The sequence below is a fragment of the Genypterus blacodes genome, unplaced genomic scaffold, assembly GCF_046128005.1.
Source record: "Genypterus blacodes isolate CSIRO-AG114 ecotype Tasmania unplaced genomic scaffold, CSIRO-AGI_Gbla_v1 ptg000494l_1, whole genome shotgun sequence".
NCBI lineage: Eukaryota > Metazoa > Chordata > Actinopteri > Ophidiiformes > Ophidiidae > Genypterus > Genypterus blacodes.
In genome coordinates this window covers 120,001-147,250 of record NW_027467253.1, presented here as the reverse complement: position 1 = coordinate 147,250, position 27,250 = coordinate 120,001, and the positions used below count along the sequence as shown (strand labels likewise).

The 27,250-nt window shown below is 52.7% G+C and overlaps 3 protein-coding genes across 3 annotated transcripts in view; 2 read left to right on the top strand and 1 right to left on the bottom strand.

Moving 5' to 3' along the window:
* Positions 1-43: 43 nt before the first annotated feature.
* On the bottom strand, positions 44-8,551 carry lamc2 (laminin, gamma 2). The gene is made up of 21 exons (XM_076139975.1): positions 8,334-8,551; positions 6,362-6,538; positions 6,114-6,231; positions 5,859-5,974; positions 5,624-5,755; positions 5,348-5,537; positions 4,610-4,722; positions 4,125-4,520; positions 3,774-4,007; positions 3,543-3,679; positions 3,300-3,447; positions 2,946-3,151; positions 2,769-2,848; positions 2,486-2,623; positions 2,238-2,382; positions 1,970-2,119; positions 1,731-1,845; positions 1,436-1,632; positions 1,158-1,316; positions 920-1,019; positions 44-437 (listed from the first exon to the last, which is right to left on the bottom strand). Exons 1-21 carry the CDS (start codon positions 8,407-8,409, stop codon positions 184-186), a joined length of 3,381 nt encoding a protein of 1,126 aa, XP_075996090.1. The 5' UTR covers positions 8,410-8,551; the 3' UTR covers positions 44-183.
* Positions 8,552-9,816: 1,265 nt separating this feature from the next.
* Positions 9,817-19,071, top strand: dhx9 (DEAH (Asp-Glu-Ala-His) box helicase 9). The gene is made up of 28 exons (XM_076139989.1): positions 9,817-9,898; positions 10,586-10,751; positions 10,873-11,013; positions 11,102-11,243; positions 11,310-11,497; positions 11,771-11,919; positions 12,973-13,019; positions 13,120-13,256; positions 13,339-13,428; positions 13,512-13,673; positions 13,754-13,831; positions 13,985-14,176; positions 14,265-14,406; positions 14,644-14,726; positions 14,840-14,996; positions 15,119-15,216; positions 15,339-15,552; positions 15,685-15,779; positions 15,864-15,937; positions 16,042-16,194; positions 16,322-16,482; positions 16,652-16,763; positions 16,862-17,023; positions 17,104-17,231; positions 17,391-17,620; positions 17,718-17,833; positions 17,940-18,140; positions 18,224-19,071. The coding sequence occupies exons 2-28, from the start codon at positions 10,641-10,643 to the stop codon at positions 18,606-18,608; spliced, it is 3,948 nt and encodes a 1,315-aa protein (XP_075996104.1). The 5' UTR covers positions 9,817-9,898; positions 10,586-10,640; the 3' UTR covers positions 18,609-19,071.
* A 1,981-nt stretch (positions 19,072-21,052) lies between these two features.
* lamc1 (laminin, gamma 1) overlaps positions 21,053-27,250 on the top strand; it is a 45,350-nt gene continuing 39,152 nt past the window's right edge. Inside the window, exon 1 of the mRNA XM_076139981.1 lies at positions 21,053-21,729. Within this exon, the coding sequence (XP_075996096.1) occupies positions 21,357-21,729 (373 nt within the window). The 5' untranslated portion in view covers positions 21,053-21,356. The remainder of the gene's footprint in view (positions 21,730-27,250) is intronic.

Here is a 27,250-nt window from a genome sequence, read left to right as displayed (position 1 = left end):
GTGGGTCTGGGTGGAGGTGAGGGTGGGTCTGGGTGGAGGTCAGGGTGGAGGTGAGGGTGGGTCTGGGTGGAGGTGAGGGTGGGTCTGGGTGGAGGTGAGGGTGGGTCTGGGTGGAGGTGAGGGTGGAGGTGAGGGTGGAGGTGAGGGTGGGTCTGGGTGGAGGTCAGGGTGGGGGTCAGGGCCTCAGGCCTCCTCCACTGGCGGGAGGTTGTGGCAGCCATTGGGCACAGCGGTCTTGATGGCCTCTAGGTTGCTGATGTCCATCAGGATGGAGTTGATGTCCATGTTGATGTTGTCCAGCAGGCGTCTGTGAGCGTCCTCCTGCTCCTCCATGTCCCTCAGCTGAGGCTGCAGCCACTGGTGAACCTGAGTGTGACCGGCAGCCAAGGACTTCTCCAGAGCGCTCAGCTGCTGCTCGTCCACACTCTCAGTCTGACCTGAGGGGGGGGGAGAGAGAGGTTAAGAGCCAGTCTGTAACACACACACACACACACACACACTGCACTAACATCTGTCACTGTCAATCCAGAGCTGCCATGTCTCAACCCAGCCACTAGGGCACCTCGCTCTCTTTCTCTGTCTCTCTCTCTCTCTCTCTTTCTCTCGCTCTCTCTCTCTCTTTCTCTCGCTCTCTCTCTGTCTCTCTCTCTCTCTTTCTCTGTCTCTCTGTCTCTCTCTCTCTCTCGCTCTCTCTGTCTCTCTCTCGCTCTCTCTCTTTCTCTGTCTCTCTCTCTCGCTCTCTCTCTCTCGCTCTCTCTCTCTCTCTCTCTCTCTCTCTTTCTCTGTCTCTCTGTCTCTCTCTCGCTCTCTCTGTCTCTCTCTCGCTCTCTCTCTTTCTCTGTCTCTCTCTCTCTCTCTCTCTCTCTCTCTCTCTCTCTCTCTCTCTCTCTCTCTCTCTCTCTCTCTCTCTCTTTCTCACCGATGTTTCCCATCATTTTGCCGATGTCTCCCAGTGTTTTCCCCACAGCGTCTCTGGTGAGTCGGGCGTTCCTGAAGGCAGCAGCTGCTCCCACTGCAGCCTGGAAAAGGAAACAGGAAACATGGAGATAAGGTCTAGAGTCTTCACACACATCCTGAGTGTGTGAGGTCCTTCCTCTGAGCTCTGCAGGGCTTCAGACACACACACGGTGCTTGTGGTTGATCATTTGCTCAGTTACCTTGTCAGCCTCAGCGTCCAGCCTCTTGGCCTCGTCCAGCCCGGCCGTCAGCTCAGCGGTGGTCTGAGCGGCGCTCGTCCTCAGCCGCTTCACGTCTCCATTCAGCCTGGTGGCGTCCTTCAGCAGGGCGCCGTACGGGGGCAGAGACCTGCGCGTCCCCTGGAGGGTCAGAACAGAACACGGCTGGAGTCACACACACACTCACACACATGTCGAATGAAGCATTGGACCAATCAGGGTGGAGCTGATGGGCCGGCGTGAGGTGGATCAGGTTTTACCTCCAGGCCGGTGACCAGGTTCCCCAGCAGGTTGATGGTTCCCAGCGTGTCGTCGTAGTCTCGGGTCACGTCGCCCAGGACGGACAGCGTCTCTGCGTTGTCCCTGACCGCCCGCTGGACGGTGGCGTTGATGGCAGGAAGCCGCCTGATGGCGGCGTCGGCGAGGGTCTTGGAGTCGTCCAACTGCGCGTCAAAGCCTGCAGAGGACGAGACGGTTTATTACCTGTCTGCCTGCCTGCCTGCCTGTCTGTCTGTCTCACTATCTGTCTGTCTAGCTGTCTGTCTGTCCATCTACCTGTCAGAGTCTTGAGGGCGTCGTCCAGCTCTCCTGTCTTGCTGTTGATGTGGCGCAGAGCGTCGTCCGTCAAGGCCTTGGCGGCGTCGACCCTGGCCAGCAGCTGATCTGCTACCTGCAGAGACGGGAGGACGTTTAATTAATTTATTCAAAGATGAATCTGTAGTAAACTGATCTCCTGCTGCTCTGTGTGAGACAGGTGTGAGGTGTGAGACAGGTTTCCCAGAATCCTTTGTCACCTGCTGAGCGGCGTTTCCCTGAGTCAGCAGATCTTTAACCAGCACTTTGTCCTGCTGCACGCCGGCCTGGAGGCTCTGGAGCTGAGTCATGTTTCCGTCCACAGACGCCTTCATCCCGTCCAACATGGCAACCACAGCATTCATCTGCCCCTGCGGACAACACACACACCATTAACACACACACACACACACACACACCACGTACACCAACACACACACCCAGGACACACACCCTGATGAGTGTGTGTGTCCTGGCTCAGCTCTTCACCTTCACAGGAGCAGGAAGTTCTCTCTCCAGCCGTGCGATCTCTTTCAGCATGCCGTCGGCCATCTTGCTCTCACCTTTGGCCTCTCCGCTCAGCCGGGCGCCTCGGCTCTCCAGAGACTTGACCCGGGATGAAGTGTCGTCATACCTGGACACACACACACACACACACACACACAGACACACACACTCTTCATCAGCTCATCAGGACAGGGAGATCTTCACAGCCGGGCCTGTTATTGATCACTCACATGGCTTTCAGGCCTCCAATCAGCTCCTTGACCTTGTTCTCTTTGTTCATGAGGGTCCGGACCAGAGCCAGGCTCTTCTCTGAGTCGCCCAGGGCTGCAGTGGCCCTGTCCTCCACCAAGGCCGAGTTGCTCTGGTGTCTGGACGCAAAGAGCACAGAAACACATGAAACTCTCTGATGGACATGAAGGTGATGAAGAGCTATGCTGCTAAGAGACAGGCGGGAAGTGAGAGGCTTTAGGGGTTAGGGGTTAGGGTTGGAGGAGGCAGGATGAGCGGTCTTACTTGTCTGCCAGGCCTGTAGCCGTCTGGACCAGCGTGGACAGAAGGTTTGAGCCCGGAGCTTCATCGCCCACAGGAAACTCCTACCAGGAACAAAAACAGAGAGAAGCCTTCATCAGAGCTGCCTTCACCATCATCACCACCATCATCATCATCATGCTGCTCCGTGTGAAGCCTCACAGCTGATGTCAGTTTGGCCTTGGCTTCTCTCAGTCTGCGGTTCATCTCTGCGCTCAGCGTCTGGACCTGCTTGGCCTTGGCCTTGTACGCTTCCTGTCGTCGCTTGATGTCGTCTACGGCCTCGGCGACGGTCTGGAGGTCTTGGCCCTCGGCCAGCTGCTCCTGGCTGACGGCTGCCAGGCGCTGCTGCAGACTCCTCTCCTTCTCTGTTGGACGTGTAGAAGTCACACATAGAGTCAGTTTGAATCTTCTCTTCCTGTCTGACGGCGGCTCACTGTTGATGTTTTCAAACTCAACGCAGGTCTCTGGGATTCTAACCAGCGACCTCTACACGTCATAGTGAGGGGCTCTTGCCTGTGAGCTGCTCTGAGGTGTCCTGCAGGTCGGTCACCAGCTCCTCTGTGGCCTTCAGCAGCGTCTCCATCTTCTCCGTGCTGAGGGGCTTCACTCCTCCTGAGAGGAGCGTCTCCAGCTTCAGCAGCCTGCCAGCGTACGCCGCCATCTGGGCCGCAGAGGGACGCTTCACTTATTAACAACGTTACCATGGTGACAGCTCCATTTACACCCTCAGCGGCAGCAGGTGAAACACAGACGTACCTTGGTCTTGATGGGGCTGAAACAGGCGGGGCAGTCGGAGCGTTGGCACCTCAGGCCCTCGAAGCCGGGGCGGCACTTACAGCGGCCCAGATCATCACACTGACTGGACCGGGAGCCCAGAACATCACAGTCACACGCTGAGGCGACAGAAAGGACAGGAAACAGAAATGAATAACAAAGACCAGGAGAGGAGGAGGCCGCTTCAGGGTCACGTGACGCCGTCATTCTCACATTTGCAGGCGTCGACGGTTCGTCCGTGGAAGAACCCGGGCAGGCAGTCCTCACACTGGCGCCCCCTGGTGTTGTTCACACACTTCAGGCATTCGCCGCTGCTGCGGTCGCAGCTCCCCGCCACTCTGAGGTTGATGTGTCCGTTACACTGACAGGGCTGGCACGGGTGACGCACGCCGTCAGGCCCGGCGGGGGAGACGAAGAAACCCTCCTGACAGACATCACAGTCAGGCCCTGAGGAGAGAGGGAGAGAGAGAAGGACACGAGGACATGAGGAGGAAACATCACCACGGTTTGATTCGTTAGACCGATCAGTCAATCAAGTTCACCGTGACGGAGGGACGGACGTACCTGTGGCTCCAGGTGGACAGGCGGCACACCTGGGATGCAGGAACCCCAGAGGCACGGAGCAGGAGACGCCGTCTGGACAGGGACACTTGACGCAGGCCGCAGACTGCCAGGGGTCGTTGTAGAAGCCGGGGGCACAGGCGCCCCCAGACGGGGTCTCGTCAGCAGAGTAGCAGTCTCCGGTCTGAGGGTCACAGCTGCCCCCCCTGCAGCTGCAGGGCTCACAGGCGCTGAAGGCTCCCCGGGCCGGCTCGGTGCGTCTGAAGCCGGAGGAGCAGCGCTCACAGAGCTCCCCCTCGTACCCCGGGGGGCAGCTGCAGCGCCGCACCCAGCCAGCAGGGGCGCCGCTGCCCCCGGGCCGGGCCGACGCCAGCGTCACGCTGTCAAGGTAACCACGACCTGCGGAGACACGAGGGTCACAAGGCGTCAGGAGACTTCAGCCGGCTGTGATGTCATCATCTCTCTGAGGACGTAGAGGAGAAGCTCACCGTTTTCTCCGTACGTGGCTCGGATCTTGATGGCGGTGAGGTTGTGGAGGAGCGACTGGAACTGGAGAGGCGTGAGCCGAGGCCGCCACAAGCTGACGGGACGCTCGTCCAGTCTGTGAGACACACACGGGACACTTAGTTTGTTTCCTCCTGCTTGAATACTTCCTTGTCTCATATGTAACCTGTATGTGCGCTCCTGTGTTGTGTGTCTCTGTGTTGTGTGTCTCTGTGTTGTGTGTCTCTGTGTTGTGTGTCTCTGTGTTGTGTGTCTCTGTGTTGTGTGTCTCTGTGTTGTGTGTCTCAGTGTTGTGTGTCTCTGTGTTGTGTGTCTCTGTGTTGTGTGTCTCTGTGTTGTGTGTCTCTGTGTTGTGTGTCTCAGTGTTGTGTGTCTCTGTGTTGTGTGTCTCTGCTGTGTCGTCACCAGGTAAAGCTCAGGTAAACAAAGCCGGTTGCCAGGTTGGTGAGAGTGAAGCTTGTTCATATGAAGCTTTGTCTCTACTTGCTCTGATTAAAGCTGCAGCATTCCTCCAATCTGACAGACAGACAGGTAGAGGAATGTGATGAGATAACAGAGGAGCGGCATCAGACCACGGCAGAGACTCAAGCCTGCTGAGGAACCAACTCCTCCTTGGCTGAGGTACTGATTATGTGATTGTTCTTCACTTCAATCTGTTTCCTCCCTTTACTCATGGATGTTTCCTCAACATCTCACAGCGTTGTTGTCGTGGCGTCTCTGACCTGAAGCTGTAGGTGATCTTCTGTCCACAGGGGACGACGGAGCTCAGGTCACGCAGCGAGGTCGCCACCTGCAGACCAGAACCTTCCAGGATGACGTCGCTGGTGGACGGGCGAGGCACGCCGCGGTCCAGACGCAGGGCGAAGGACAGGTTCTGACCGTAACTCAACAACTGGTTACCAAGATACACGGCTGGAGGAGAGAGAGACAAAAACATGATCAGGAGGAGGAGGAGGAAGAGGAGGAAGAGCAAGATGAGGGATGAGGTCTATCCTCACCAGGGCTGTACAGGTAGACTGGCTGGCTGTTCTTGGAGATCACCTCCAGGTCCTGGTGTTTAGGTGACCAGCGGAAGTGGACATTATCAGGTGTGACACCTTGTGCTGTCGCTGCCCACCAACCCTCTGGACCTTTGATCACACACACACACACACACACACAGGTCAGGATCTCTTATGTGTGTATGTTAAACATCTCATCCTCCTGCTGAGGCCCTCAGAGGCCTCTGGTTACCGTGGATGAAGGTGGAGGCGATGCTGTGGGCGGTGAAGCCGTCCGGAACAGAACACCGGCTGCTGTGCCCGTGACAGAAACAGGGCAGACTCCCAGAATCCTCTCTGGTCTGACGGCTGGAAGACAAACGGAGCACAGTGAATCACTCGGACTCAGAGGAGAGACTGGACTGAGCCTGAGCCTCCTATCTGCCGAGTCCAACCATCAAACAGTCTGAGCCGGCCAGCTTCTGATCTGTTGCCATGGAGACGTTACCTTTGTGTGCAGCCGTTGGGTCCGATCGGCCCGTCCGGACAGCGGTTGCATTTTTTTCCTGTGACTCCGTCTTTACAGCTGCAGCGCCCCCTGCTGTCACATGTGGCACTGACAGACCCTGCAGGGACACGGGGTGAAGGTCACAGAAGGTCACAGAAGGTCACAGAAGGTCACTGCCACCCTTTGGTGTCAATACAACCCTAAATGTCTGTATGTGTACCGAGTGTGTAGTCTCATCGCTGGCTTACCTGCAGCGCTGCAGCCACACGGCCAGCAGCTCTCTCCTGCCCCCTGCTGGTAGAAGCTGTCCTTGCAGCGCTCACAGTGGCGGCCCTCCGTGTTTCCTTGGCAGTCCACACAGCGCAGGCCCACGCCGTCCGGCAGGCAGTATCTAGAGTTCCCGTTACACTTGCAACGCATCGCAGCTGCAGGGGAGACAAGAATCACTCATGAACATCTTGTGCTCTGACTGAACTTCATTCATTCCCACATTCCCCCCTGTGTGTCTCAGCAGGGTCAGAGTTGTTTCTGTGAACACTGTGACTTTGCTCAGCCGGTCACACCCAGAACATCAAACAACACAACCCCAGCCTGCAGGTCTTTGTGCTCAGACGTTCCTCTGCTTCTTTAACACTTGATTATAAATACAAACTGTGGCAGAGCTTCAACAAGCTGCTGCATGTCACAGAGGGAAACTTCATACAGAGTCAATACACACTCAGTGGAACATGTAGTGACTCCAGGGAGCGGGAACATCACAGCCAGGACGCACAATCCACACAATCCACACAATCTCACACAATCTCACACTCATGTTAGACGGAGAAACCAATCTCCTGGTTTCACAAACTGGAATGTTCTTCATCAAAGGGGAATCCTGTTTATATTCTTACTCTGTAAACACCAAGAAAAGGTGTTGCTGCTGTGTGTGTGTGTGTGTGTGTGTGTGTGTGTGTGTCCCTCTCCATCCAGACAGCTTCCCCACAGCACCACAGAGTGACTCACACACTCCTCTGAAGGCTCTGATGAGCTCAGGCAGTCTGGCTTTAACCAAACCAGCACAAAGTGAACAATCAGACTTAACAAGATCAACTGTAAGCTGCATTACGGTTCATCACACACACACACACACACACACACTCATCTGCCTGTTTAAAGCCTCATTTCATCCTGACAGGTCTTTTTTAATGTGTTACTTGAATTTATTTTCCCATCCTCCTCTGAATCTCTCCACAGAGGAACACCTGAGCGTTCTTCTAGAGGAACACCTGAGCGTTCTTCTAGAGGAACACCTGAGCGTTCTTCTAGAGGAATACCTGAGCGTTCTTCTAGAGGAACACCTGAGCGTTCTTCTAGAGGAACACCTGAGCGTTCTTCTAGAGGAACACCTGAGCGTTCTTCTAGAGGAACACCTGAGCGTTCTTCTAGAGGAACACCTGAGCGTTCTTCTAGAGGAACACCTGAGCGTTCTTCTAGAGGAACACCTGAGCGTTCTTAGAGGAACACCTGAGCGTTCTTAGAGGAACACCTGAGCGTTCTTAGAGGAACACCTGAGCGTTCTCATATCCAGGGTTTGTAGGAATCTCATTTTGTCCAGTTGAGTCCAGCTGAGTCTGACTGGGAGCTTCAGAAGCTCTCATAGCTCCCAGCTGAGCACAAACAAGGACGTAACAGAGCTCAAGGTGAATGAACTCTAACCTGCTGCGGAGCTCATAGCACCGATCAGTCATCATTAAATGATCAATACAAGTCGTATCAATGTAACTCGGCTGGTTCTCAGTCCCTGTCCACAGATTGATTCTAATACAGATTGATTAACAGGAAAGGATAAACATGCTGTACATCAATGTCTCAAAGGTAAACTGAGTGTAATGGCTGTACTTTAGGGTTATCGTTATGGTTACTGCCCCTTAAACTCCCTTTATGTGTCCTAAATCTACTTAATGAGTGATTAATTTGGATCAAGCTTAAAGTGAAGGTATAGGCTGCGTCACAGGAAGTCCATCTGTAACTACGGGAGAGAGTAACTCATTAACCTGTATTAGATCAATCAGATGTGAGTGTAAAGGTCACAGCAGAGAGAGACGCTGACACACTGCACACAGGTGAGTGTGAAGACGCCACCGAGCGTAAAGCTGAGCTCCTCCAGGCCGACCGGGATGACAGGAGGAGAAAGAAAACAAGCAATAAATCCAATAAAGAAGCAGGTTGTGTACTCACAGTGGTGTGTGTAGGTGGCCTGGGTGGCACACATCAGAGCCAACGCCCCGCAGAGGGAGAGCCAGCTGCTGCTCATGGTAATCGACTGTCCAACACGCCAGAAGATGATCAGAGTGAGATTTGAGTGAGATCAGCGTGAGATCAGGGAGGAGGGAAAGGAGCAAACTCCCTCAGCGCCCTACAGCAGCTGATTTTAACTCCTCTGCTGCTGCACGTCTCAACACGCTGCACATACTGACTGACGTACATGTGATTCACACACACATACACACACGCCCACGCACAGGGCAGGATGTGTGCTGTACAGTTAGGGGCGTTGTTGTGTGATGGCCGCCCCGGTCACTGGGCTGCAGCGAGGCCGGGGATCTTCCACACATTTACATATTTATAACACAAAGAGTTTGATTCTCAGGAGAAAGGTCATAAGGTCTGAAGATGGAAAAAAGAAATGAACTCAGCTTCTGATTGAAAGCATTCTGTGTGTGAATAAACACATTCATAGACACAGATGTTACACACACGCACAACACAGGAACATCAAGTATTCTGAGTGTAAAAAGCTTCAAACTCATCTTTATTTACTTTAATAAGCTTTATAATCTTACTAAAGCTGGAAAAGTTGTTTTTACTATAATAATAATAATAAATGCCTGATTCCTGATCATCCTGTATTTATTTGATTTGTTATCAATACATTATTATACACAGCAACTCACCAAAGAAATAAACAACACAGTAAATCAACTTTAAATGAATGAGTTTCTAATAAAAGCTTCATTTGATCAAAGTCTCCTCTCTTACTTCTTAGTTGCTTTATGTTCTGTGCTGTGTTTTGTTGTGGGGTTGAGTAAACTGTCTCCTGAGGGTGAAAGGTGCGCCAGCCTGACACACCCTCAGCCTCAGACACACACACACACACACTCACACTTACTCACACACACTCACACTTACACACTCCTGAAATCCTGGTTACACACGTAAACACTTTCGCCGCTGCTGCATCCACTGAAATAAGCCGCCTGAGGCCTGAAACGTACACACACACACACACACACAGCCACACCTGCCGTTGTTCCTTGCCAATGTCACGCCCTGAACACACATGATTAACTTCTGACTGGGATGACTTTACAGATTTGTACACATTTATTACAAACTGAGTTTGTTTAAATACGTCACTGTTCTGATTCATGAAAAACAAAGAGGGGGAGGGGCGGGGCGGGGGGCGAGAGAGCGTGAGAGAGAGAGAGAGAGAGAGAGAGAGAGAGAGAGAGTGGGGGGCAGAGACTAAACATTACGAAACATTTTTAAAAACTTTGAACTTTCAAAAGTTTAATGAAAATCATTTCACATCTTTCCTCGTAATCCTTTCTATAAACGTAGGAACAAATAAATCAAACCTGAAGCCAAAGTGAGACCTAAAATAACAAATGCGTGTTTCTCCTCCCGTCCTCGCGGGGGCGCTGTCGCGTGAGCAGGCCGCTCTGCGCTCCGCCAGTAAATACCAGAAGAAGCAGCAGTCTGACTGAATCCTGGAGGAATTCTGTGTCTTTATTCTGCAGCTTGTAAGTAAAAGAACACAGCAAATTAGTAGCTAAGTTATATTTCATGTTATGTTTGTTTATGAGCTGCTGTCAATCATGTTGCATTGTGTCGCAGAGTAAAGTTAGCATTAGCTTAACACGGGAGCTGTCTGAGGGTCGCTCTTCTGTGAGATATGTCTTCATAACGCTCATTATTGTGACTCTACCGGAGGCCTGCATGCTGTGCGTTCTCTGTCCCTCATGCTAGGCTCGCCGGGTGTTGGTTTGAGTCCCGGCTCCTTCACTCGAGCCGTTAGTTTAGCATCACAGAAGCACCCGAGATCTCTGTGACGTCACGAAGAGAGAGAGAGAGACGCGTAGAGTGTTGGTAGAAGAAGAAGGCGAGACTTTATTTGGCCAAATCATACGATCATACATATCACATACTGGGGGTTCGGTGCCTTGCTCAAGGGCACCTCGGCCCCAGTGCCCCGAAGACAAACTGGCAACTCTCCAGTTGCCAGTCCATACTTCTTCTTGGTCCATACGGGACTCGAACCGGCGACCCTCCGGTTCCAAAGCCGACCCACTCCACTCTCTGTGTTCCAACCCAGATTACTGCAGATTCTCCCACAGACTCTGGGGGCGTGGCTGATGTTGTTGTTGTTGTTGTTGATGTTTGCATTACGACGTCACTTTTGGTGAACTAACGTGAGTTTCCTGTCCCAGCTGTAGGTCAGGTGAGGGTCTGCAGAGGAGGAAGCTCCCCCACCTTCCCCCCACCATGGCAGACATCAAGAACTTCCTGTACGCCTGGTGTGGAAAGAAGAAGCTGACGCCGAGCTACGACATCCGAGCAGCAGGCAACAAGAACCGACAGAAGTTCATGTGTGAGGTGAGTTCACGTGTGCTTGTTTGGTCTCTGGCTCCTCTCTGCACCCCTCTGGAGTCTCTGGCTCCTCTCTGAAGTCCTCTGGAGCCTCTGGACTCTCTGAACCCCTCTGTTGTGCTTGCAGGTCCGTGTCGACGGCTTTAACTACACTGGAATGGGAAACTCCAGCAACAAGAAGGACGCCCAGACCAACGCCGCCCGGGACTTTGTGAACTACCTGGTCAGGATGGGAGAGATGACGGCAGCGGAGGTTCCTGCTATCGGGGTCAGCAGCTCGTCTGATATGATCCATTACAAGAGACACAGGTCAGAGGTGAGCCTGAACCTGAACCTGAGGCCTTCTCTCCGGGCAGGTGAGCGCTCCAGATGGAGGTCAGCATGATGGAGGAGGAGGAGGAGGAGGAGAAAGAGGAGGAACAGGAGGAACAGACAGCTTTGGGAGCCTCCCTGCCAGCGGCCCCCTGCCCCCACACCTTGTAGTGAAAGCAGAGAAAGGTAAGGAGCCAGAGCCCGGCCCGTCAGAGTGCGTCTGTAGAGGACTGAACCTTCTCTCCTGCTCAGGCGAGGACAACGGCAGCTGTCCAGTTCCAGGAGTGACTGGTTTAGGTTACTCAGGAGGAGCGTCTGCTGCCTGGGGAGCAGCAGCAGGAGGAGCAGCAGGAGGAGCAGCAGCAGGAGGAGCTCAGTGGGACAGAGGAGCCAACCTGAAGGAGTACTACGCCAGGAGAGACGAACAGGAAGCTCTGGCGGTACCACACTTCCTGTTCCATTCACATCATATCCTCATCACACACTCCAGACTTTGTGTGTGAATCAAAGAGTCAGAGTCCCAATTCAGGAGGCTTGTAAATGAAGGAGGTCAGTCTGTAGGAGGACTGAAGCTCTGGGTCAGAACATCCAGCATGTTAGGAGATCTGATGTTGACGTGTTCCTCTAACAAACACCAGGCTAGAATTCACTCTGACTGATCAATACTCAATTTGATTCCTTCTCTCCTTGTCTGTCTTCTTCCATCCTTGCAGACGCTGGAGTCGGAGGAAGTGGACCTGAATGCCAATCTCCACGGCAACTGGACTCTGGAGAACGCTAAGGCCCGTCTGAACCAGTTCTTCCAGAAGGAGAAAACCAGTGCTGAGTATAAATACAGCCAAGTGGGACCGGACCACAACAGGTCTGGATCAGGAGAGGCGGAGGCTTGAACGGTGCTCTCCAGCCCGATCATGTGTTCGCTCCAATCTGTACGCAGCTTCAGGTCGGACAAACCAGACGCTCTGCTCCTCAATCAGCTCCTCACTCTGCTCCTCACTCAGAGAGAGCTTCTCCTCCATCACATGTTCTGAGAGCTTTCAGGTGGTTCTTCTGACCCGAGCTGGAGTGCAAACCTGCAGCAGAGCGACTGGTTTGTCTGGTCTGATCTGTGTCGTTGTTTAGAACTGTAGCTTTAGGTTCTCTACTCATTCTGAAGAGCTAAAGTTAGACTGAAGGTGGCCTGATGTGATTCTCAAGCCAGATGTGAACCTGTGACCTTTATGTTTTTCTGCTGGACTGTTGAGACCTCCGGGGTGTGTCGGCTTCACCACAGAGATCTCACTTTCGCCCTGTTTGACCTTTGACCCTGCACTGAACTCAAGCTTTGTAGCACAGAGCAGAGCGACAAAAAGGAACCGACCACCAGCCAAAGACTTCAACCACAATCAGTCTGAAAGGAAAAGCATCAGTGACCGCCAAATCTAAAGTATGAGTGGAGGAGAGGAAGATCCAGATGAGGTCTAGGCTTTATTCTTAAGCTTTGTTTACCTGATGATGCTCAGAATCCTCAGTCTTTGGCTGGTGAGAGGTTCAGGTTCAGGTAGTTTGGTGTCCTGCTCCATGGAGGAACACAGAGGAGATGCCAGAAATCACAACCATACAAACGGAAGACACGGGACTGTGTTTAGACGCACTAAAGCTGTCCCGTGGGTGCTGAGTGGGCTTGGTTGGGGACTTTGGAGGTTTGGTTGTGATTTCTGGCATCACTGTTCCTCTGCAGGGGAGACGGCAGCAGCGGGACTCTCAGAGCTCCGTCCCTTAGTTAAAACCCAGAGTCTGGCAGAAAAACATAACGGCTTCCTCCTGAGAGCTCAGCAGGTGAGTCCATCCCGTCGCCATGGACACCATCGCTCAGGACGACCAGCCTGAAAACACAAAGCTTTAACGCTGCCCTCCTCTCTGCTTCTGTCTGCAGGAGCTTCATAGCAGAGATGCAGCTGTTTGTCAAGCAGCTCGGCAGAAGTAAGAGAGTGAAAACGTGTTTAACTGCGTCTGACGCTCCTGTGACTCCTGTCTGTGAGTGAACTCTGACCCCTGACCCCTGACACTTGTTGCTCTGCAGGGATCACAGCCCGGGAGCACGGCTCCAACAAGAAGCTGGCGGCTCAGTCCTGCGCTCTGTCTCTGGTGCGGCAGCTGTACCACCTGGGCGTGGTGGAGGCGTACTCTGGCATCACCAAGAAGAAGGAGGGAGAAACCGTAGGTCACCTGAGGTCACACAGACCTTCATCCGCCAATCACTGCCTCTGATGTGTTTGTGGGTGTGTCTGTGTGTGTGCAGCTTGAAGTGTATGAGGTCACCGTGTCTGCAGAGCTGCAGCAGCAGCTGGGCGGCGTGGTGAAGGAGCTGGGGGTCCAGATCCCTCCGCCTGTGAGTCCCTCCGCCCCCGCACCTCAGCAGACTCAGAGGTCAGTGTTGTAGTTGCTGTGTTGACGTGACGTCTCCTCCTCCAGCCCGTCGACCCCGGCGGCTCCGTGTCTCTTGTCCAGGGGAAGATGGCGATGTTTGAGCCGGCGCAGAAGCAAAGCGGTGCGGGCGTCGTCCCCTGGTCGCCCCCACAGGTCAACTGGAACCCGTGGACCAGCAGCAACATCGACGAGGGACCGCTGGCCTTCGTAAGGCTTCAGACAGCTGACAGACATGTGATCATGTATGAACACAGAGTCTTCATCATGTCTTTGTTTTCTCTGTGCAGTGCACGCCCGAGCAGATCAGCACCGACCTGCACACTGAGCTCACCTACCAGCTGGAGCACGACAAGAACCTGCAGAAGGTGTGTGTGTGTGTGTGTGTGTGTGTGTGTGTGTGTGTGTGTGTGTGTGTGTGTGTGTGTGTGTGTGTGTGTGTGTGTGTGTGTGTGTGTGTGTGTGTGTGTGTGTGTGTGTGTGTGTGTGTGTGTAACAGACGGATCCTTCCTGTTCTCCAGATTCTGGCAGATCGTGACCAGCTGCCAGTCAAACAGTTTGAAGATGACATCATGGCCGCCATCGATCACAGCCCGGTGGTGATCATCAGAGGAGCGACCGGCTGTGGTAAGACCACCCAGGTGCCCCAGTACATCCTGGACCGCTGCATCAAGAACGGCAGAGCGTCCGACTGCAACATCGTGGTCACGCAGGTCGGTGCCTCAGACTAGAAGGTGAAGGTGGCGGCGTTTGCTCAGGGACTGTGCGGTGACCTCTGACCTCCCCCCCTGCCCTCTGTAGCCCAGACGGATCAGCGCCGTGTCGGTGGCGGAGCGAGTGGCCTTCGAGAGAGGAGAGGATGTTGGGAAGAGCTGCGGCTACAGCGTTCGCTTTGAGTCCGTCCTGCCCCGCCCCCACGCCAGCGTCCTCTTCTGCACTGTGGGTACGTTTACATGAAGAGAGCAGCTGAGGAAGGTGAGGAAGGTGAGCCAGGTGAGGAAGGTGAGCCAGTTGAGGAAGGTGAGGAAGGTGGAGACGGATCATCTGCTTCATCAGGAAGGCAGGGATGTGTTTGCTTGGCTGAGGTCCATGGTTACAGCGTTGTTAGGCCTTAGATGATGTCGTGTTGCACGTGGACACCAGGCTGATGTGTGTGTGTGTGTGTGTGTGTGTGTGTTAGGTGTGCTGCTGAGGAAGCTGGAGGCTGGAATCAGAGGCATCAGTCACGTGATCGTTGATGAGATCCATGAGAGAGACATCAATGTGAGTCCATCTACAGACAGACGAGCTGAGGCTGATCAGACTCAGCAGGTTTGGTAACTGAGCCTGTAAACGTTTCCTGTGCTCCTCCCTCCTCCCTCCCTCCCTCTGAGCAGACGGACTTCCTCATGGTGGTCCTCAGAGACGTGGTCCAGGCCTACCCAGAGGTCCGGGTCATCCTGATGTCGGCCACCATCGACACCACCATGTTCAGGGAGTACTACTTCAACTGCCCCATCATCCAGGTCTTTGGACGCACCTTTCCTGTTCAAGGTACAGAAGATCAGGCACCAGGACCTTCTACTTCCTGTTTCAGTACTTCTAGCATTGAGGTCCTCCACTCCACACACACACACACACACCTTCATCAGCTCCCTCTCTCCTGCTTCCTCTAGAGTACTTCCTGGAGGATTGTATCCAGATGACCCACTTCGTCCCTCCACCAGTGGATCGCAAGAGGAAAGACAAAGAGGAGGAGGGAGGAGAGGAGGATGTAAGAGCCGGGTCCTTCCTGTTCTCCATGTGTCATGAGGAGATGAGATGCAGCTGTGCTTCTCCTGCTGCAGCTCCTTAAAGCCCCCGGGCTGAACTGACCTCCTCCCTTTGCTCCTGCAGACCAACTGTAATGTGATCTGCGGCCCCGAGTACACGGCTGAGACCAAGCGCTCCATGGCTCAGCTCAACGAGAAGGAGACGTCCTTTGAGCTGGTGGAGGCTCTGCTGAAGTACATCGAGACGCTGCAGGTGGCCGGAGCCGTGCTGATCTTCCTGCCTGGGTGGAACCTCATCTACTCCATGCAGAGACACCTGGAGACCAACCCACACTTTGGTACTACATGCTCCTCTCACGTCTCCCCTCTACTAACCATGGAGTTAAGACCTTACACGCTCCTGTCACATGTAGATAATGAGGTCACATGTTGAGGCAGTGATGTCCCGTGTCTCTTGTATCGCTGTACAGGAAGTCAGCGGTACCGGATCCTCCCGCTCCATTCCCAGATCCCCCGTGAGGAGCAGCGGAGGGTCTTTGAGCCGGTGCCCGACAACATGAGGAAGGTCTGTGACCCACATATGAGACTGGAGACATGAACTTCTCCTGGTCTCTCTGAGCTGTTTTCACTCAGCGGTCTGATGTTTCAGGTCATCCTGTCCACCAACATCGCAGAGACCAGCATCACCATCAATGACGTCGTCTACGTTATCGACTCTTGCAAGTAGGTGTGACGTCGCCGCCGATTCACCTCCCAGCAGCTGAGATGAGCTGGCTGATGATTGACATGTGTGGCTTTGAAGCAGCTTCCTGTTCACTGTCCTGCAGGCAGAAGGTGAAGCTGTTCACCTCCCACAACAACATGACCAACTACGCCACAGTCTGGGCCTCCAAGACCAACCTGGAGCAGAGGAAGGGGCGGGCCGGACGCGTTCGCCCCGGGTTCTGCTTCCACCTCTGCAGCCACGCCCGCTTTGAGAGGTGGGACCTCCCAGCCCCCCTGAGACCCCCAGACCTTTTTCAAACCTCACACTACTGCCACATCTGTGTGTGTGTGTGTGTGTGTGTGTGTGTGAACAGATGTGTGTGTTGTGTTGTGTTGCTGCAGGCTGGAGACTCACATGACCCCAGAGATCTTCAGGACACCTTTGCACGAAGTCGCTCTCAGCATCAAACTGCTGAGGCTCGGAGCCATCGGACACTTCCTGTCCAAGGCCATCGAGCCGCCGCCGCTGGACGCCGTCATCGAGGCTGAACACACTCTTAAAGGTACGACACACACTCTGAGCGGGGGAAGCTGCTGGTGACCTGCGACCTCCACATCACTGACCCCTGTGTGTGTGTGTGTGTGTGTGTGTGTGTGTGTGTGTGTGTGTGTGTGTGTGTGTGTGTGTGTGTGTGTGTGTGTGTGTGTGTGTGTGTGTGTCTCTCCATGCAGAGCTGGACGCCCTGGACTCTAACGATGAGCTCACTCCTCTGGGACGGATTTTAGCTCGGCTTCCCATCGAACCTCGACTCGGCAAGATGATGATCATGGGCTGCATCTTCCAGTCAGCGCTCCTCCACCTCCTTCAGGCTTTAATACCCGACTCCCTCATCAACCACCCAGTCTAAACTGAAGTGTCCTGTGTTGTGTGTCGCCCCCTAGTGTTGGCGATGCGATGTGCACCATCTCAGCCGCCTCCTGTTTCCCCGAGCCGTTCATCAGCGAAGGCAAACGACTCGGCTTCGTCCACAGAAACTTCTCCGGGTGCCGTTTCTCCGACCACGTGGCTCTGCTGTCCGTCTTCCAGGCCTGGGACGACGTCAGGTGGGTTCGGTCTCCGCAGGCGCTGGGACGGGACGACGCCGTTAGAGAACTAAACCTGCGTTGTCTCTGCCGTGCTGTAGGATTAACGGAGAGGAGGCAGAAACTCGCTTCTGTGAGCACAAGCGTCTGAACGTGTCGACCCTCAGGATGACCTGGGAGGCCAAAGTCCAGCTGAAGGAGATCCTGGTCAACTCTGGCTTCCCTGAAGGTATCTGCTCTCTTTTCACAGGCACAGGCTGGGGATGCAGGAGTTACTTGGAGTGTCTCTAAAGAAGACAACAGCTCAGATGGAGGATTGAGTTGAGAGGTGTGTTGTGTAGTGTTGTGTAACACTGTGTGCTCTCTCCTCCTCTCCTGTCCCTGTCAGAGGCCCTGATGACCCAGATGTTCAACACAGTCGGACCAGACAACACCCTGGACGTGGTGGTGTCCCTGCTGACCTTCGGCTCCTATCCTAACGTCTGCTACCACAAGGAGAAGAGGAAGATCCTGACCACTGAAGGCCGCAACGCCCTCATCCACAAATCCTCCGTCAACTGTCCGTTCAGCAGCCACGACATGACCTACCCCTCTCCCTTCTTTGTCTTCAGTGAGAAGGTAACAGACACTCTGAGCTGCTCACTGGTTGTTGTTGTTGTTGTCTGTTCTGTCGTTGGTAGTGAAGGTGAGCAGGTGAGTCTGGCTCTTGTTTCAGATCAGGACCAGAGCCATCTCAGCTAAAGGGATGACCCTGGTCAGCCCCCTGCAGCTGCTGCTCTTTGGCTGTAAGAAGATCTCTTCCAACGGAGACGTGGTGGAGCTGGACGACTGGTGAGCATCACACACACACACACACACACACACCTTACACCTCACTCCTCACTGCAGCTGTCCTTGTCCTTGAGATTGAGTGCAGATTTGTTTTCCTCATCTCCAGGATCAAACTGGGACTTCCTCACGAGGTGGCGGGCGGCGTGGCGGCTCTAAGGGCCGGCCTGGAGGCTCTGGTGGTGGAAGTCACCAAAGACCCAGAGTACATCAGGCAGATGGATCCCACCAATGAACGCCTGCTCAACCTCATCAGACAGATCTCCAAACCCTCAGCTGCTGGACTCAACCTCATGGTGGCCAACCAGCGGTACTGCACACAGTGCTGCACATTATTATTATTATTATCTTCATCATCACTGTCATTATTAAGGCCTCTTCCTCTGTTTACAGGATGGGAGACGGGCCTCGGCCCCCCAAGATGGCTCGCTTTGATGGAGGAGGGGGCGGAGGATACAGAGGAGGGGGAGGTTATAGAGGAGGTGGTGGGGGAGGATACAGAGGGGGAGGATATGGAGGGGGAGGGGGAGGAGGTTACAGAGGAGGGGGAGGAGGAGGATACAGTGGAGGAGGAGGAGGAGGATATGGAGGAGGAGGGGGAGGAGGATATGGAGGAGGAGGGGGAGGAGGATATGGAGGAGGAGGGGGAGGAGGAGGATACGGGGGAGGAGGAGGATATGGAGGGGGAGGAGGCTACAGAGGAGGGGGAGGAGGAGGAGGATACAGTGGAGGAGGAGGTTACAGGGGTGGATACGGAGGTTATGGAGGAGGATATTAACCTCCTGACAGCAGGAGGCCCTGCTCACTGTGTGTGCGTCTTAGTTTGGGCACTGTGAGTCTGAAAGGCACACAGCTGTACGCCTGTAGACCTGTACGCCTGTAGACCTGTTCGCCTGTAGACCTGTTCGCCTGTAGACCTGTTCGCCTGTAGACCTGTAGGCCTGTAGACCTGTAGGCCTGTAGGCCTGTACGCCTGTAGACCTGTAGGCCTGTAGACCTGTAGGCCTGTAGACCTGTAGGCCTGTAGACCTGTACGCCTGTAGACCTGTAGGCCTGTAGACCCAGATGGAGTTGTAGAATACTCGTATCTGATGGTTCTATAAACGTCCTAAATATTTTCGTCCAAGCGTTTCCATCTACTTGTGCTTGTGTCTTTGTTTTGAAGTACGATCTTGTTCAGAGAGTTTGGTTCCTTTATTATGTATTGATTGTTAATGTATTGATCTCTAATAAATCTTTGGTCTTCTGCAAAAAGTTGTTGTTTCACTTGTGGGTGTGGTCAGCCCTGGGGTGGGCGTGGTCATCCCTGGAGTGGGAGGGGCTGAGTGGGATGCCATCTCATATTTTGTACTCAACAATTTGAACAAAGCTCATCAGTCATCATTAAACGGGATCATTCATTAATTGTCATTTCCTGGAGCATTCTTCAGGTTTAACACCCATTGATCAGGACAAACAGGAGAGGGGGGGAGGAACAAATGCTCTCACACTGTGGACTTTATTAGATCCATTTTCAATCAACAACTGAGCTCAGTGCTTCATTTTATAACAACATGAGTGATATCTGATGCTCTTTAGTAAACACTGGTCCCTCTTGGTACACATGCTTGGTTTTGGGTCACATGAGGAAGAGTTTCATTCAAGCTGTCTCTGTACCTCTCAAATGTCAAATGGGTCCGAGTTGACCTGAACTGTATGAGAGGTTCAGATATGCATCAAGACACTTCAGCTAAAGGTGATTTGGTTGTACTTCCCACTTGGGCCAGTAGGTGGCGACAGATGTCAGACAAACGCCAACAGGAACAGCATGCTTTAAGGATGTTTAAGGATACACACTGTACTCTGAGTTTGTTCTTCTTCTGGATCCCTGAATCAAACACCTTTTCTTCTTCCATTCCAGATGCATGTTTGTCTGTTTGTTTGCAGGACGTTTCACAAAGTTATTGACTGATTTTAATGAAACTTCTCAGCCCGATTATCTCACCTACTAATTTTACCTTTTGTCCGATAACCTATATACCATAAGTCAGAGTCTCAATTAAATGTTATTTCCTGGATTCCCTGGATCGACTAGCTTCTCCTGACATTTAGATTTCTTTTTCTTCCTCCTCCTCCAACATGAAGAATGTCTGGGCCAAGCCAGACAACACTTTTATCTTTGTTTTCTGATCGTTCTTACTGTTTTGCTTTGATCGGCTGCCAAAGTTGAGTGGGCGTGTCTTATTCATCAAGAGCTTCTGTATCTCATGAATGAATTTGCTGAAATGGTGTTGGTTCTCCTCTTCCACCGCTCCCCTGTCTGTCCTCTTTGCTGTAGGAAGAGTCTGTCTGAGGTTGTACTCATCTTTTCATCTTCTGACTGATCTCCTACTTCCATGTGTTTCTCTCCAGTCTGCTTTCACTCATTTGGGTTATGATTGCCTGAGCTGTTAAACATTACTTTTCTTGGTTCACCTCTGCTGGTCTGAGCTCAAGGCCACATGATTACATATGATCATCTCCTAAAGGTGAGGTAGTGAGGTGTTAGTCTGACTTAGTCTGTATGGAAATGAAGCACATCAACACTTTAACTCTCCCCACAGTCTGAATTGTTTGTTGTTGGTTAATCTGGTCTGCTTTTGTTTGAGTTTAAGCCCAAAGACTCAGCTGGAGGTTATAACACTTTTACAACAGTGAGCAGAGCAGAATAGAAGTGTGGTAAATGTACTTATCTCTGCTTTTACTGGTAATTGGGTGCCAACTTGACATAATTTGTGTTTTTCTTTGCTTTTCACTTTGAAGGCTTTTTGTGTTATTCATTTGTAATAACGTTTTTATTTATGTTCATTTGATTTGTATGTCACCTTTCATACAATGAAGTACTTTTACATTTGGAAAAAAGTAAGGAAACAAATCTATTTATAAACAAAGTACACGCGAACTTAAAGTTAAAGACAAACAGTTGTGTGCTTTACGTTGTGCGTCACATCGGAGACTAAACGGCAACAACGAAAACGAATTAAATACAAATACGCACAAAGAAAGAAAGCACAAAGAAATGTGCGGAGACACGGAGGAGAGTTACACAAGTTATTACATCATGGCGTAATCACAGTGAACCCAAACGCATCTTCGTGTTTTGAATGGAGGGGGCCTCGGGTCCGTGCACGCGCGCGGACACGGAAGTTGCCGAGTGGCCAGTGCGGCTCGCACATGCGCAGTAGCGCGCTGGGTGTAGTCGTGACTCGCTTCTTTTCCTGCTGGAGCTTCATGGCGGTGCGCACAAAGAGCTGAGGCCCGAGCAGCGAACCAGGACGAGCGGGAGGAGAAGCTGAGGACGCGGCCCGCACGGACGAAAAGACGCCGCCGCTGAAGGAAGGAACGTTTGCCGCCGCACGGTTCACTCGGGGCTGTTTGTTGTTTTCTCGGGATCGTAGATCAGCGATAGTTTACGCAAAGTTTGGAGAAGTTTCAGGGAAAGTTCCACTGGAGCGTGAAGAGTTATTGTGGTCGTGCGGGGAAGAAGGAAAGTCTGTCCGGACTGAAAATGCGCAGTTTGATCGTAGCGGTGGTCGCATGGAGCTGTGTGGCGCTGTGTGTCCGCGCAGCCATGGACGAGTGCGCCGATGAGCAAGGCAGACCGCAGCGCTGCATGCCCGAGTTCGTCAACGCCGCGTTCAACGTGACAGTGGTGTCGACCAACACCTGCGGCTCCCCGCCGGAGGAATACTGCGTCCAGACCGGCGCCACCGGGGTCACCAAGTCCTGCCACATCTGCGACGCCCGGGACCCCCGGAACCACCACAGCGCGGTCTACCTGACCGACTACAACAACCAGCAGGAGACCACCTGGTGGCAGAGCCAGACCATGCTGGCGGGGATCCAGTACCCCAACTCCATCAACCTCACCCTGCACCTCGGTAAGCCCCGCTCCGCTCCGGCTGACCCCTCTGCAGATCACACACTCGTGTGTCCGCGGTACCTGACTGAGTTGTTTACACAGATTTACACAGATTTACTCTCCAAACACGTTTGAGTAGAATCCAAACTTTGCTTGACTCTCCAGGCTGATTATGATCGTGTTATTATTGTTTGCTCAAACATCCTGCTGTGTTCTCCTCTGACATGAAGATGCTGTTTGACCTTTCACATTTAGTCTCTTCTGCCTGATTCCAGAGCAGCTGAGCCCCTTGAGGCCGTGTTGCTCTGGAGCGCTCTGGCAGAAAGACTCCACTCTGTTTCCCTCTGCATCGCTCTTCCTCTGCTCGCTGAGGGAGGCAGAGCAGCAGATCTCAGCCGGCAGACTGGAGGGGGTTTGCTTGCAACAACCTGACATGGAAGACATAGTTTACATTGTTGGGGGTGGTGTGTGTGTGTGTGTGTGTGTGTGTGTGTGTGTGTGTGAGAGGAGCATATGGGGGATGGGGTGTATAGCTATTTTCTGACCTGACTGTAGGGTCAGGCCTCAGCCCTCCACCTTCTCTTCCTCCACTAAGCAGTTGAACATCTTCACGCTGTGATTTGGTTTGTTCGGCGCTCCGTCAGGCTCTGGCGTTGGGCTCACAGCCCGATGGGGCCCTGAAGCCCCGTGTGTGGACTCAGTTGTTCTTGAAGGGCCCCTCACTCAGCTCAGGCCGGCCTGTGTGTTTCTGCGAGCACAGCTGTTCTCACGCTCTCCATGTGATCCAGGACGTGAGGAAAGTCGTGTTGTGTCTTATATTCCCCACACTGGCTGCTCACAGAACAGAAATAACACACCGGGTCTTAGGTCAGATCAAACCCTCCAGCAGGACTCAGAGTTTAGGTTCCAGTAGAGCTGAAGGCAGAAACCATCAATCAGCCTACAGGCCTTGAAGTCGTTCTCTCTGTTTCGTGTCAAAGCTGAACTCATATCTTTGTATTTTCTTCACTGCTGGTGGGACTAAACTCTACAGAACATCTCTACCTCCCTCTGCTCTGTCATTTTAGAGAAACAGCTGTTCTAGGTGGGCGTTGACAGTATGCAGATGAGCCAGAGCTCTGATTGGTCCTCTCTGCATCTGGGTCTGAAAGTTCCACTCTCCGTAAACCTGCGGTCCAATCAGGGCTGATGCTGATGAAGCTTTGCCTGATTGCTGGTTTGTGCCGAACCGGCTGGATAGGTGTAGGGTTAGAATGGAAACACACACACATGACAGGAAGTGTCACTTTCAGACGCTCCCTTGTTAAACAGCCACGTGTTGATTGTAGATTTCAGCGAATCATGACGCAATGTTCCACTCCAGTCCCAGATTGGAGGTTGGAGGCAGAGTCCAGAGGGTTCCATCCTCTGCTGCGGCCCTAAGGTGGCTCCTCTCAGTCCCAGAACAGGACCCAGACTGACTAAGATAGTGTATAACATGATCATTAAAGTGTGGATCAGCGTCCATCTTCCCTTCCTGAGCGCTGGTTTTTGTTTTCCTTTGCGCCCTGAGCCTTTTAAAAATACCTGTCTATTTCTGAAGCCGGTCTCACTCTATCCTCCCTGCTCTACTGTTTTTAATAGTGCCTGACATTCCTGAGTGGTTTAGTCACGCTGCCTGGTGGAGCTCAGCTCAGCTCAGTCTATCTCTGTAGCCTCAGGTAGTAAAGTTTGATTAGTGCTGCGGCGGCGGCGGCCCGGGAGCTCGTTTTGAAATGGAAATGCGTCTTAATCACACTCGGCTCCTTTCACCTCCGGGCTGCATTCTTGTTGTTGGTGAGGCGTTTTCTTCTGGGTGCCGAGGCTTTGTCCCTGTGCAGATGTGTGTTGTGTGTCTCTGGGGGGTGTTGGACTGAGATCTGAGCCCCCGGGCTGTGGGAATGTGAGCGGCACGGCTCAGCTCCTCTAAACTCAGCCGGCCCAACATCTCAGAACACGTCGAGCAGCCGCAGATTAGCTGCGGCTGGAATGCCTCCTGCTGCTCAGGGGTTCTGGAAGACTCATGTTTTATGTAAGCTTAGGTTCAACCAGGAGATGTGTGTGTGTGTGTGTGTGTGTGTGTGTGAGTGGGGTGGAGTGGAGCTTCCTGTCCTCACGAACACACTCAGTTTGTTTGGACCAGTGATGGGAAAATCTGCTCCTCTCCTGGGAACGTCCACTCAGGAAGTGACCCTGCTAGAGAGTGTGTGTGTGTGTGTGTGTGTGTGTGTGTGTGTGTGTGTGTGTGTGTGTGTGTGATGCTCCTTCATCACACTCTGTTTGATTTGATCTTTTATTTTATAATTGTTAATGAACATGAGTCTGAATTTGAATGAAGAAGAGAATAGAATTCATCGGTACCATCACACACACACACACACACACACACACACACACACACTCACTCACTCACTCACTCACTCACTCACTCACTCACTCACTCACTCACTCACTCACTCACTCACTCACTCACTCACTCACTCACTCACTCACTCACTCTCACACACACACACACACACACACACACACACACACACACACAGTAAGCAGAGTTTGAATGGTTCCTCTCTCTCTCACATGTAGCTGTTTAGAGGAGAGAAGCGTGTTGTGCCTTACAGACGTGTAACACGCTAACAGAGTGGAGAGGTTTCATGTGACCCAGGAATGTCTTAGATGTCGTAGATTAACCTTTAAACTCTGCCTGACTCCGCCCGTGTCTCCAGCTTTACAAATGTGTTTGGGGCCAAGCTTGGCTGAACTCTTCTGCTTTAAACTGAAGAGGAGTCCAGAGAGTTCTATCTGTGAGGAGATCTGGACCTGTGAGGGTCTCACTCTGGAGTTTAGATCTTCTCCTGTCTTTGATGACTTTCATGTGTGGAGCTGCTGGCTGTCTGGTCACGGCAGGAAGAGGACGTGTCCCGACTCGTCTCCGCCGCTGTGAAGTGAAGCGAGGGGCCGAGGGCGACATGAAAGACCTGCAGAGAACAAGGGACCTGCAGACGGACAGATGGGCCTCCCCTCCTCTATCTCTGTTTAACCCTACACACTGCAGTGTGTGTGTGTGTGGAAGTGGAGCCCAAATTCCACACAAACCAGAGAGAAGGCGGCGGCGGCGTCCCGACACCGAGCGCCCACGCGCCGCAGCGGCCAATCAGACCTGCTGAGGCTCACTTCCTGTTCTGGGGACGAACGTGGGCGAATATTACAAAAGTCCACAAAGTTAAAATGTGAGTTGGCAGCGTTTCCAGCGAGTGATGTCATGGAACAAGGCCGGCTTGTGTCAGAAGGCATCACAGAGGGGTTTCCACATTCTGGAGGCTCCGGGGGAATGAATGAGCCTGATAAGCGCTCGTCTGTCCGTGTTCCTCTCTCACCTCCTGCTTCCAAATGGCACGTTTGTCGTTTGGCGGCGGCTGAATGAATGCGTAGGGCCCAGATAGAGCGCTCGCAGAGGATCCAGAGGTTTCCCCAGCCTGTCTGCCTCCAGGAAACCGATCCGTTTGTCTAAGCGTCCGTATCTTTCTGTAGCGCCTGATCTCCGGTGGGCCCCTTGTCTCCCTCCGGCACCTGCAGGCTCCGCACGTATCCGCCCCGTAACAATGGCCTGTTGTTGATTAACCCAGCGGGCCCTGATAGAGCCGGACCCAGCCGGGGCCACGGCACACACACACACACACACACACACACACACACAGTGGCCTGATAGCGCCCCGCTCTGTAATCAGTGTTTTCACTCAGGCAGAAATGCTGGAAAAATGTTTGGGGTGTATCAGAGGAGCAGAGGAGCAGAGGAGCAGGTGTGTGACGAGACAAACGGGGACCGGCCACAGGTTCATGATGTGTGTGATAGATTTACATTGTGTTTGAGCTTTTAAGTGTTTAAAATAAGATAATCCTCCTCTTATTACACGTCTACCTACACACCAGATGCTCATTTACACAATAGCTAACATTTAAATACATTTCTTACTAATTCCAAGCCTCTCTTATGAGTTCTAGTCCCACTGCTGTTCCTCTTCCTCTCCTAAAGTTGTTTGAGCTTCCATATCAGTTTGAATGTAAATGTAGCTTTTCCTCACAAAGTGGCAGCGAGCTTCGGTAGGGGCGGGGCTTCAGCGAACTGCAGATGTCTCTCACTTTCACTTCTCACATTCTTCTTGGACTTCTCCGACCAAACGTTTGGCGTATTCCATTGATTTTACATTAGAATCCTGAATAACTTCTCTTGACTTGATTGAATACTTCCCCGCGTGTGTGTGTGTGTTTGAGTGTTTGAGTCCTCAGCTGAACTCCACAGCGTCCAAACGGGTGGTGAGTCTGTTTTCCCCGGTAGCTTCTGGTTCCCATTAGGGTTCCCGTCTTCCCGAGCGCTCCCGTCTGTTTTGCTGGTAGCTAATCTGTCAAACGTTAGCGCTCCTTGCTCAACACTTGGCCGCCTCCCTCTGATATGTGCCCGGGCCGCGGCCAAGGCGGCTCTGGCCAGCAGACGGGAACAGTGTGTTTGTCCCAGAGTCTTCAGTGTGGGAAAAGCTGGCGGGCCGTTTCTCTGGGCCCCGAGGTGCTCGTCATCTTCCTCCTCGGCTCTCCCAACCGCCATAAAACAACAAGTCACTTTTTTTCTCCTGGAGTGGCCAGCTGTTGCAAATTATACCAATCTGAGAGCGCAGGGAGGAGGAGGAGGAGGGGGAGGAGGAGGAGGAGGAGGACAGTGAGGAGTCATCTGGTTAGCAGCTATTGTTTTTCTGTCTGAGGAATGAGCTCAGCGTGGGAAAGCGGGATGTTTAGAGATTACCATAGCGGCACAGCTGGAGGATTTGGTTTGGACATCAGTGATGCCTTGTTGCAGCTGATGAAAGAGCGGGAAACGTAAAGAGAGAGAGAGAGAGAGAGCGTCTGGCTCCCAATCAGGCTGACATCACATCTACTTTCACAACTGTTTAGCTTTGAAATGTAGCACCTTTTAATTTAGTTCAGCCACAGAGTCAGAGAGCTTTAATGATCAGTCTGCAGTCTGGGCTCCTTTCAAACACACACAGCCCTGTAAACCTGCACAAGGCCGTATGAAAGCTCTTCATCACTTAAGGCTCCATTCATCAGAGTCTGAATCGAGCCTGTGAAGATTCTCATCATCGCTCTTCATCCAGCACACAAACACTTTATGGAACATCTCAACAGCTTTGAAGGATTCTCCGGGTTCGTTTGTCAAATCTAGCACATCTCCATGGTTACCAGAGGAGGAAGGCTTTTTTTTACCACTCACTGTTGATGTAACCAGTCAGTAACCAGTCCAACTGTGGCCTCCGTCACAGGTCAGAGGTCAGGGGTCAGGAACGGTCCAAGTGTAAGTGTAGCAGCATATGGTGCCGTGTTAGTGTTGTGTGTCTCTGCTGTGTGAGGCTGTGACGGCATCATTACAGTGACACCACAGCTGAGCCTGAAGAGACCACAGCAACAATCACACCACGGCTGAGCCTGAAGAGACCACAGCAACAATCACACCACAGCTGAGCCTGAAGAGACCA

Excerpts from the sequence above, each read along its gene's own strand:
- lamc2 (XM_076139975.1), bottom strand. The coding sequence starts at position 8,409 with ATGAGCAGCAGCTGGCTCTCCCTCTGCGGGGCGTTGGCTCTGATGTGT. Across the intron at positions 3,680-3,773 it reads AACCGTCGACGCCTGCAAAT|CGTGTGACTGTGATGTTCTG; the intron begins GTGAGAATGACG and ends CTGTCGCCTCAG. Across the intron at positions 438-919 it reads CAAAATGATGGGAAACATCG|GTCAGACTGAGAGTGTGGAC; the intron begins GTGAGAAAGAGA and ends CCCCCCCCTCAG.
- dhx9 (XM_076139989.1), top strand. The coding sequence starts at position 10,641 with ATGGCAGACATCAAGAACTTCCTGTACGCCTGGTGTGGAAAGAAGAAG. Across the intron at positions 10,752-10,872 it reads GACAGAAGTTCATGTGTGAG|GTCCGTGTCGACGGCTTTAA; the intron begins GTGAGTTCACGT and ends TTGTGCTTGCAG. Across the intron at positions 17,024-17,103 it reads CAGGCCTGGGACGACGTCAG|GATTAACGGAGAGGAGGCAG; the intron begins GTGGGTTCGGTC and ends GCCGTGCTGTAG.